Source organism: Schistocerca nitens, chromosome 10, assembly GCF_023898315.1.
Source record: "Schistocerca nitens isolate TAMUIC-IGC-003100 chromosome 10, iqSchNite1.1, whole genome shotgun sequence".
Classification (NCBI taxonomy): Eukaryota; Metazoa; Arthropoda; class Insecta; order Orthoptera; family Acrididae; genus Schistocerca; species Schistocerca nitens.
The window spans coordinates 218,631,221-218,643,405 of NC_064623.1; the positions used below are offsets into that span (position 1 = coordinate 218,631,221).

Below are 12,185 nucleotides of genomic sequence, written 5' to 3' on the forward strand. Positions count from 1 at the left end.
TGGTGGAATAATATCCTTCTTTAAATTTAGAGAGGCCATGAGATCCACACAGAAGAAAATGAGCCATCAACAAACTGAATGCAGGCACAAGACATAAAATTAGTAATCCAAAGAATATGACAATAAATACATAATATGTTTTGAGATCCATCACTATAAATATTCTTCATTGCCTCACATTAATAATGGGTATAATTTATACAATCATTCCATTTGCACCAAGAGAAATTTTAACAAAGCTCTCTGTAACAATGTGTAGTATCTTATCATAATAATCTTATTCACACAGACATTTTTTCCAGATTAAGGCTACAGTTTTAAATGAGATGTTTTGTGTGTCAACACAACAGTGCTCTTGTCCACAAAGCAATGACCACTGCATCATGATTAAAAGTAAAAATCATGAATATTTATTGTGTTCCTGGTCAGAATCAAACTGTGTCCTACTATGCGTCATTATGCTCTGGTATTTGATAAATCAGTCTACCTAGCAACTAGCAAACATGCTTCAAAGAAAAGTGGAAAATAAAACCTGCCTTTGTGCCAAATAGAAATGCATAGGAAGTAAATATCCAAATTACCCATTAGTTATAGGTGGAGACTTTAATCTAGCATCCATTGACTGGGAAAATAACGCGTTTATCACAAGGGGCAGAAGCAAAGATTCGTGTGAAGTTACTCTAGGAGCACTCTCAACATACAACCTTGAGCAATTGGTTAGAAAACCAACTCAATAAGGGAACATATTAGATATCTTGGCAACAAACAGACCTGATCTTTTTGAGGAAGTTAATCTAGAAGAAGGTATTAACAACCATAATGTCGTTGTGGCTTATGTCAGTGGAAGTTGCAAAAAAAACAGCACTGAGTTTTCTTGTTTGGGAAAGCAAACAAAAGTGTCATTAACGAATATCTTCATAGTCAGCTCCAAGCATTCAATGCGGGACACAAAGATATTGAGCACCTTTGGTCAGAATTTAAAGGTGTTGTCCACCATGTGCTAGAGAAGTATGTGCCTAGCAAAAGTATAGGGGAAGGAAAGGATCCACCTTGGTGTAACAAACATATTAGGAAGTTGCTGAGAAAGCAGAGAATTTTGCACAGTTGTTTTAAACGTAGTCACTGCCCTGCTGACGAACAGAAATTATACGAAATGAAAGCAGCTGTCAGAAGGACAATGAGAGATTATTTTAATGAATTTGAAAGCAATATTTTATCTGCAGATTCTAAAAATAACCCCAAAAAATTTTGGTCGTGCATAAAATCTATGAACACTACAAATAATTCAATACCTTCTCTTGCTGACAGTACGGGAAATGTAACTGATGATGATAAACAGAAGGCCGAAATACTAAACCTAGCTTTCAAAAAATCATTTATGGTAAAGGACTGCTGACATAGTGTTTAGTTTATCTAGGATTGTAAAACATTTAAGATCCTTAGATGCCAGGAAGGCATCTGGCCCAGACAGTATCCCCGTAAGATTTTATGTTGACTATGCTATAAATATAGCACCATTCTTATCCATCATCTATCAGAGATAATTGGAACAGCGGAATGTTCCACGGGACTGGAAGAAGGCCCAGGTCATAGCAATCTATAAAAAGAGTAGAAAATCGGATGCACACAATTACCAGCCAATTTCACTGACATTGATTTGTTGTAGAATCACGGAACATATTTTGTGTTCAGACATAATGACCTTTCTAGACTCTGAGAAGCTCATCTGCAGAAACCAGCACGGATTTAGGAAACAGCGGTCATGCGAGACACAGCTGGACCTCTTTGTGCATGATATACAACAGGCTCTAGATACCGGCTCCAAGGTTGATGCCATATTTCTCGACTTTCGAAAGGCATTCGCATCAGTTCAGCACTGTCGCTTGCTACAAAAAGTGCGCGCTTACGGTCTATCCGATGACATATGTGGTTGGATAGAAAGTTTTCTAACAGACAGGGAGCAGTACGTCGTCCTGAATGGGGCGACTTCAACAGAAACAAGTGTAACTTCAGGTGTGCCCCAGGGCAACATAATAGGTCCTCTGCTTTTTACGATTTACATAAGTGATCTGGTTGATGGTATTGACAGTAACCTTAGACTGTTTGCAGATGATGCTGTAGTCTACAGGAAAGTAGTATCACACTAAAGTTGTGAACAAATCAATGAGGATTTGCAGAAAATAAATGAATGGTGTAATGACTGGCAGTTATCTCTCAATATTAGTAAGTGTAACCTACTGCGTATAACAAGGCAAAAATCCCCATTAATGTACAAGTACAAAATAAATGCCCAGTCTTTGGAAGTGGTAATGTCCGTCAAGTATCTGGGTGTGGCTATTTGAAATGATCTCATATGGAATGATCAGATTACACAAAGTAACAGGTAAAGCAAACTCTAGATTGCAGTTTACTGGTAGAAGCCTGAAGCAATGCAGTCCTTCCACAAAGGAAATGGCTTACAGTACGTTAGTTCATCCAGTCTTGGAGTATTGTTCGTCTATGTGGGACCCTTACCAGTTGGGTCTGATTCAAGATATTGAGAAGGTCCAAGGAAAAGCGGCAACATTCGTGACTAGTACATTTAGCCATCGCGATAGAGTTACAAATCTCACAGAAAGTTTGAAGTGGGACACATTTGCAGATAGGCGGCACGCTAAACAGAAGGGGCTGCTCACTAAATTCCAAAATCCGATCTTCACCGAGGATGTAGAGCATATATTATTACCACCAACTTTCAAATCGCACCATGATCACCATTCAAACATAAGGGAAATAAGAGCTCGTACTGAGGCGTTCAGACAGTTGTTTTTCCCTCGCACGATTTACTAGTGGAGCAGAAGAGGGGAAATATCACTTTGGCGCAAATTGTACCCTCCGCCACACAACGCTTGGTGGCAAGCGGAGTATATATGTAGACGTAGAAATTGATGTCAGTTGATTTTTGTTCACAATATGCACATAGAAGAGAAGAATCCATCTACCCCATTTATCAACTTTCTGGAGATGATAATGCAGGCTAACTGAAGGAGGGAAAAAAAAGGAAAGAGAGAGAGAGAGAGAGAGAGAGAGAGAGAGAGAGAGAGAGAGAGAGAGAGAGAGAGGGGGGGGGGGCCTTAATGCATCATGGATTATTGTCAAAAACACTACAAAAGATAAGGAAGAATGAATAGATCTGCATATATTTACTAAGTGGAACAAGAAGTATAACTAGTACTAATACTTATAAATTTTTATTTCCTTTGTCATAAAAAACATAACATTACCTAACAATGGAAGATCCAGGAAGGAATGTAACAATACCAGAGAAGGAAAATTGCTTCTCACCATAAAGCAGAGATACTAAGTCGCGATAGGCACAACAAAAAGATTCACACAATTAAAGCTTTCAGCCATTAAGGCCTTTGTCAGCAGTAGACACACACACACACACACATATACGTGCGCGCGCAAGCACAATCACGTAAACGTAACTTGCACACACGTCTGCAGTCTCAGAGAGCTGAAACCACACTGTGAACAGCAGCACCAGTGCATGATGGGAGTGGCGAATGGGTGGGGGTAAGGAGGAGGCTGGGGGGGGGGGGGAGGGGGAGGGATAGTATGGTGGAAGTGGTGGACAGTGAAGCGTTGCAGTTTAGATGGAAGGCAGGAGAGAAAGTGCAGAGGCAAGAGGGGGTAAGTAGCAGAAAGGAGAGAAATAAAAAAAAGTTAAAAGACTGGGTTTGATGGTGAAATGGCGGCTGTGTAGTGCTGGAATGGGAACAGGGAGGGGGCTGGATGGGTGAGGACAGTGACTAACAAAGGTTGAGGCCAGGACGGTTATGGGAACATACGATGTATTGCAGGGAAAGTTCCCACCCGCGCAATTCAGAAAAGCTGGTGTCGGTGGAAGGATCCATATGGCACATACTGTGAGGCAGTCATTGAGATGAGGGATATCATGTTTGACAGCGTGTTCAGCAACAGTTCAGCCACAGTTTGTCGGTGGCCGTTCACACGGACAGACAGCTTGTTGGTTGTCATGCCTACATAGAATGCAGCACAGAGGCTGCAGCTTAGCTTGTAAATCACATGCTTCCTAAAGTCCATAAACCCAACCACCCAGGACACCCCACTGCGGCCGGTTACTGTGCCCCTACTGGGAGAATCTCTGCTCTCGTTGACCAACACCTTCAACCTATTACCCGGAACCTATCCTCCTATATAAAAGATACCAACCCTTTCCTCAACCGACTCTCCACAGTTTTTTTTTTTTTTTTAAAAAAAGATGGCTCTGAGCACTATGGGACTTAAGATCTGAGGTCATCAGTCCCCTAGAACATAGAACTACTTAAATCTAAATAACCTAAGGACATCACACACACCCATGCCCGAGGCAGGATTCGAACCTGTGACCGTAGCAGTCGCACAGTTCCAGACTAAAGCGCCTATAACCGCTCAGCCACAATGGCTGGTCTTTCCACAGTTCCTGTCCCTTTACCACATGGTGCCCTGCCCATTACTATTGATGTCACCTCCCTGTACGCTAACATTCCTAATGCCCTTGGCCTTACTGCTATCGAACACTACCATTCCAGATGCCCTATGGATTCCAAACCAACAGCCTCCTTCCTAGTCTCCATGACCAACTATATCCTCACCCACAAAAAATTACTTCTCCTTTGAAGGCAATACCTACAAACAAATCCACAGTACGGCTATGGGCACCCACATGGCACCATCCTATGCTAACCTAATCATGGGCCATCTAGAGGAATCCTTCCTAAAAACCCAGAATCCTAAACCCCTCACCTGGTTCAGATTCATTGATGACATCTTTGCTATCTGGATTGAAGGTCAGGACACCTTATTCACATTCCTCCAGAACTTCAACAACTTCTCCCCCATTTGCTTCACCTGGTCCTACTCAACCCAACAAGCCACCTTCCTAGATGTTGACCTCACCTCAGAGATGACTACATCAGTACCTCCATCCATATCAAACCTACTAACCACCAGCAATACCTCCACTTCGACAGCTGCCACCCATTCCATACCAAAAAGTCCCTTCCTTACAGCCTAGCCAACCAAGGTCGTCGCATCTGCAGTGACGAGCAGTCCCTCTCAAAATATACCGAGGGTCTCACTGAAGCCTTCACTGACTGTAACTATCCTCCCATCCTTGTACAAAAACAAATCTCCTGTGCCTTATCTTTCCAGTCTCCCACCACCTCCCAAAGTCCCACAGTCCGGCCACAGAGGAGCATTGCCCTCGTAACTCAGTACCATGCGGAACTGGAGCAACTGAATTACATTATTTTTGCCAGGGTTTAGATACCTCTCATTGTGCCCTGAAATGAGAAATGTCCTGCCCACTGTCCTTCCCACCCCTCCTACCATGGTATTCCACCGTCCACCGAATCTACACAATATACTCGTCCATCCTTACACAACACCTGCTCCCAATTCCTTACCTCATGGCTCACAATCCTGTAACAGACCTAGATGCAATACCTGTCCCATACATCCACCTACCACCACCTACTCCAGTCCAGTCGCTAACATCACCTATCCCGTGAAAGGCAGGGCTACCTGTGAAACCATTCATGTGATTCAGAAGCTAAGCTGCAACCTCTGTGCTGCATTCTATGTAGGCATGACAACAAACAAGCTGTCTGTCCGTGTGAATGGCCACCGACAAACTGTGGCCAAAAAACAAGTGGACCACCCTGTTACTGAACACGCTGCCAAACATGATATTCCTCATCTCAATTACTGCTTTACAGCCTGTGCCATATGGATCCTTCCCACCAACACCAGTTTTTCTGAATTGCGCAGGTGGGAACTTTTCCTACAGTACATCCTACATTCCCGTAACCCTCCTGGCCTCAACCTTTGTTAGTCACTGTCCTCACCCATCCAGCCCCCTCCCTGTTCCCATTCCAGCACTACACAGCCGCCATTTCACCACCACACCCAGTCTTTTAACTGCTTTTTATTTCTCTTCTTTCTGCTACTTACCCCCTCTTGCCTCTGCACTTTCTCTCCTGCCCTCCGTCTAAACTGCAACGCTTCACTGTCCACCACTTCCACCATACTATCCCTCCCCCCCCCCCCAGCCTCCTCCTCACCCCCACCCATTCGCCACTCCCATCATGCACTGGTGCTGCTGTTCGCAGTGTGGTTTCATCTCTCTGAGACTGCAGACGTGTGTGCAAGTTGCGTTTATGTGATTGTGCATGCGCGTGCACGTGTGTGTGTGTGTGTGTGTGTGTGTGTGTGTGTGTGTGTGTGTGTGTGTGTCTACTGCTGACAAAGGCCTTAATGGCCGAAAGCTTTAATTGTGTGGATCTTTTTGTTGTGCCTATTGTGACTCAGCATCTCCACTATATGGTGAGTAGTACTATAACATTACCTAAGTGATTCAATTATGTATTTCAGATAATGATTAGAAAATAAATAAATATTCACAGTTATTATAATGCTGATTTCAGAGTAACAAAGGGGGCTAAAAATTATTCATTTTAAGTGGAAGTAACAAAAACCAAATTCCCATATTCTTCATGCCACAGGACCGAATCTGTAGCTGCTGTTGCACAAAAAAGATAAAGAAAGTCTATTCTGTATGCCATTACTAAATTGCAAACCTGTCATTATACAGAAAAATGTGTATGGATTTTCTGCAAAATGTTGCAGTTGAGGTCATTTAGAACAGCAAAATAGTTCCCAAAGTGCCAGACATATCTAAAGTTCCTGTCTCTGTAGCAGAATGAGCAGCACATCTGACGGCTCTGCAGGGGACCCACGATCTACCACTGATACTGCCAGGTATTTTTCCTTGCTAGGAGGCCTGGAAAGGCATGTTCTCTGCCTCATTATGTCATTTGAGGAGCCCCCCCCCCCCCCCAAATACACTGTATCCTGTTGATACCATCAGCAGAGCTTTTGTGTGTGTGTGTGTGTGTGTGTGTGTGTGTGTGTGTGCATTTTTCACAAGAAGGCAGTTGCTGCTAGACTGTGTATCGTAACACCTACAATCATCAAAAAGAAACACAAAATATATTTATTTAAAAAACTGATAAAAATGTTATTAACACCTTTTTAAGAGACAGTCTCCACTCCTTCCAATCTGATCACAAAAGTGTAGAAAAGATGTGTAATGATTTCACAGAGATAGTATCAACAGCAATTGAGAGATAGATACCACATAAATTAATAAGTTATAGTACTGATATGCCACATTATACAAAATGTGTCAGATCACTGTTGCAGAAATAATGAACAAAGCATGCCAAATTTAAAAGAACCCAATATCCCCAAGATTGGCAAAGTTTTGCAGAAGTTTGAAATACAGCACGTACTTCAATGCAAGATGCTTTTAATAATTCCACAACAAAACTCTGTCTCAGAATCTGGCAGAAAATCCAAAGAGATTCTGGATATACAAGAAGCACACCAGTGGCAAGACGCAATCAATAGCTTCACTGCACGATAACAACAGTGAAGTCACTGATGACAGTGCCTCTAAAGCAGAGTTATTAAACACGGTTTTCTGAAGCTTCGTCACCAAAGAAAATTAAGTAAACATTCCTGAATTCCAATCAAGAACAACTGTCAAGATGCGAAGTACATATCCTCGGTGTAGCAAAGCAGCTTAAATCACTTAATAAAGTCCAGTTCTCTGGTCCACATTGTATACCAGTCAGGTTCCTTTCAGAGTATGCTGATACAATACCTCCATATTTAGCAATTATATAAAACCACTCGCACACAGAAAGTTCTGTGCCAAAAGACTGGAAAATTGCACAAGTCACACCAATACCCAAAAAGGGAAACAGCAGTAATCCACTGAATTACAGGCCCACACCACTAACATTGATTTGCAGTAGGATTTTGGAACATATACTGTGTTCAAAATTGTGAATTACCTCGAAGAAAATGATTTAGTGACATATAGTGAGCATGCATTCAGTTGTTCTTGTGAAACACAACTAGCTCAATTTATATTCATGAAGTAATGAGTTCTATCGACAGGGGATGTCAAATTGATTCCATAGTTTTAGATTTCAAGAAGGTTTTCAACACCATTCCTCACAAGTGTCTTTTAAACAAACTGTGTGCCTATGGAATATCGCCTCAGTTGTGCGACTGGATTCGTGATTTCCTGTCAGTTCGTAGTAATAGATGGAAAGTCATCAAGTAAATCAGAAGTAATATCCGGCATTCGCCAAGGAAGTGTTACAGGCCCTCTATTGTTCCTGATCTATATTAACAACATAGGAGACAATCTGAGTAGCCCTCTTAGATTTTTTGCACATAATGCTGTCATTTGGTCTCTTGTAAAGTCATCGATGACCAAAACAAATTGCAAAATGATTTAGATAAGATATCTGTATAGTGCAAAAAGTGGCAATTGACCCTGAATGAAGAAAGGTGTGAAGTTATTCACATAACTACTAAAAGAAATCCGCTAAATTTTGGTTATGTGATAAGTCACACAAATCTGAAGGCTGTAAATTCAACTAGGGATTACAATTACAAATAAGGTACATTGGAACAATCACATAGATAATGTTGTGGGTAGAGCAAACTAAAGACTGCGATTCATTGGCAGAACACTTACAAGGTGCAGCAGCTCTACTAAAGAGACTGCTTACACCATGCTTCTGCGCCCTATTCTGGAGTATTGCTGTGTGGTGTGGGATCCGCATCAGGTGGGACTGATGGATGACATCGAAAAAGTTCAGAGAAGGGCGGCTCATTTTGTACTATCGCAAAATAGGGGAGATAGTTCCACAGACATGATACCTGAATTGGTGTGGCAATTATTAAAACAAAGGCATTTTTCGGTGCAACGGGATCTTCTCATAAAATTTCAATCATCAGTTTTCTTCTCCGATTGCAAAAACATTCTGTGGGCAACCACCTACATATGGAGAAATGATCATCATGATAAAATAAGAGATATCAGGGCTCCCACAGAAAAATTTAAGTGCTCATTTTTCCCACGCACCGTTTGAGAGTGGAACGGTAGAGAGACAGCTTGAAGGTGGTTCATTGAACCCTCTGCCAAGCACTTTATTGTGAATAGCAGAGTAATCACATAGACATAGAATGTAGCACTCACACAGGTGAAATAAGCAATAGGTGACAAACATCCTTGGTCCAATTGAGGATCAAATCCCTGACTTTCGGATTCATAGTCTGGCACTTACCGATTAGCCCATTAACCCACTGAGTTGTAATTTTGAGAAAAAAAATACTGCAGTGGTGACCGACGCGTGTGCGTGCGTGCATGTGCCGACACACATGCACGCACGCACACACACACACACACACACACACACACACACACACACACACACACACACACACACACACACACACACAAAGCAGTACTCGTAGTGAGGATGGCTTGTAAAAACTGCATGTCCAATATTAGTGTTGAACGCATAGCTTTGGGGTTGTTGGGTGACTGATTACAATATTCTGATGATATTTGACTGTTGGTATAAGGGTAAGGATAGGAAGAAGATGATGTAAACATAACAAAAAAAATGGCTCTGAGCACTATGGGACTCAACTTCTGAGGTCATTAGTCCCCTAGAACTTAGAACTAGTTAAACCTAACTAACCTAAGGACATCACAAACATCCATGCCCGAGGCAGGATTCGAACCTGCGACCGTAGCGGTCTTGCGGTTCCAGACTGCAGCGCCTTTAACCGCACGGCCACTTCGGCCGGCCATAACAAAAAATTAATGGTATTTGCAGAAAAACCAATGTTTTCAGTTCCTTATACTAATAGGTAATAGTCTCAATTAAACTGAAGTCATAGTACTCATATATGCAAATACAAAATAACTCTGTATAAATTCTGAAAGTTTTGGAAACAAACTTAAATACAGCACTTTCTTGAAAAAACTAAAGATTTGTGCAATCATTTTCATATGATTTTTTGTACTGAGAAGTCATTAATCATGTTACACCCATAATCCCACATACGGAAATCATAGGGGGCAAGGGAAATGAGTTACTAGTTTCTAAACTGTCCGTGAATTATTAAAAACAAATACAAAAAATTATGCTCATTTATACACAAGACAGATTTGATTATTTTTCCAGTCCAGTAAAAGCTTTGACTAATTAAGTATCCAGTCACTGAAAATTCTAAAGATAAGAATTCTTACGTTCTTCCAATTGTTGATTCATCCCTGCAGCAATACCTGGCACACATCACAGAACTCAACAGATAAGTCTGCAAACTGCTCTTCAGTTAATATTGATGTCTACCCATGTGCACTTTTAATGTGTGTTTGTGTGTAAATCGAACTAAGCAATGAGGGCACTGAAACTGAGGTTCTTTCCCACATTCATATTTCAAATGTCTTACCAAATCTCTGTGATGTCGATAAGACCTATTACAAGACTGGCACTTGAATCGATTGTTTGAGGCAGGAGTATGTTCTGTGGGTGCCTTGTCAGTCCTTTCCATCTGTTGAAACCACATTTGCTGAGGAAAGGAATCTTCATCACAGAAAGAACTCTCAGTTACCCCACTGACATCATCACTGATATTCTGATGCTGGGTATCATCACTGTCTAGAATGACATCATCCCCACAGTCTTCATTTGAATCACAATTCTCTTGCTTTGGTTCTGCAAATGCTTCTAAAATGCTATTGTCTTCACTCACTGTTGGACACAATGGTGTTCTTGTCACTGAATTCGAAGGTTTCGCTGTAGTTAATTCTTCTTTTGATAGCATCAATTCACTGAAGTTTCCTTCACTTAGAACAGGCAACTGGCTTGTCAGAGATGGGCCGACTACTGTATCTGGAAACATACTACGAGCTGAGTTACTTTTATCTGATAGCTCTGATCTCTGAAGTGGAAAATTATGGGATGCAGTGTGCGACGGAGGTACTAGATCTTGATGGGCCGGCGGTTCTTCCCTCGATGAATTCCAATTGCTTTTCTTGCGCATCCGAGCAGGTGTTGAAATGGGAGTCACTTTTGTATAATTCTGTTTCTGCAAACATTCTGACTGAGAGCTGCTGCCACATACTTCTAATAATTCTGGAGAGGCACACTGTTTGTAGCTCTCAGGGGAGACGTGACACTGAGAAGGTGTGTGTTCACGAGAAGGTGTGCATTCAGAGTACGTGGCTGATGTGTTCCTCCTCCTGTAATCCTGTTTCTTCTCTGACACTGTATTGTCGTCATACGATAATCCTTTCACTTGCAAGAAATTGGCTAGCTGTAGTAAAGCATCAATTTCGTCTTGTGGTACGAGTACTTCACCACGGTACATGAATTCGACCAGTGCCTTTAAGATATGGAATTGCACCCCAGGTAATAAGATAACAGTGTGCTGTCCATAGTGCTGACTGAATAACACCTCAAAATATCGACTACAAGCTGAAAGCATTATTTTGTGTGCTTTTAAGTGCTGGCCCTCAGCACCAACAGTACAGTCAGCTAAACTCTCAGTGTCTAAAAGGTTGTCAAAAACAGATTTTAATGTGGTCTGGTGGGCGTCCCACTTCAGGTTAACATTACAGTCCTGCTCCATTCTTTTTATAAGAAAATTAGGTCCAAGCAGGGGTCCCTTACTCAACAAAATTACAATATTTTTAATTTAGTTCTCTCCTCTGTGTAATTTAACACATCCATACTTTACACAAAGCTTAAATCTGCTCACAATTTGCTTCAAGTACTGATTAATGTTGTGTTCAGCCCAATTTTTTACTCCAGAATTCAGCAGCTTCATAACAGTTACAATGTACAACAGTCCATCAGGTTGCAGGGCAACTGGTCCTTCCTGAGGCTGTCATTTTGCTGACCTAGTGTGCAAACAATCAAATGTTAACCAACTGCCCTAAACTAGCACAAATCAAATACATGAATATATTTTAGAATTATTAATCACTTACAATCAATGTTAGTGTATGATAAATGGTGTGTTAATACTAACACAAAACTTTATCTGGTATGTCAAAAGTAGTGCATCAAATAGTGCACACTATGACCTGTTTGCTTAGTGAGGTAATACTTATTAGAAATATGATTCACCTGAAAATGTGTGTTTCACAACCCTATCTTTCTGGCTTCTAACATGTATGAAGGCTAACTGCTATGTCTGGTTAGCAATATGCAGTATCTCAGTAACTATGTTCTACATCACACAGGTCCAATAGAAAGTAT

General features: G+C 41.4%; 1 protein-coding gene across 2 annotated transcripts in view; it reads right to left on the minus strand.

Annotated features, from left to right (window-relative positions):
* LOC126209785 (zinc finger E-box-binding homeobox 2-like) overlaps positions 1-11,662 on the minus strand; it is a 56,771-nt gene extending 45,109 nt beyond the window's left edge. For both annotated transcript variants that reach the window (XM_049938925.1, XM_049938924.1), the window contains exon 1: positions 10,169-11,662. In XM_049938925.1, coding sequence (XP_049794882.1) covers positions 10,255-11,553 — 1,299 coding nt within the window. In that variant the 5' untranslated portion in view covers positions 11,554-11,662 and the 3' untranslated portion in view covers positions 10,169-10,254. The remainder of the gene's footprint in view (positions 1-10,168) is intronic.
* Between the last annotated feature and the right edge of the window lie 523 nt (positions 11,663-12,185).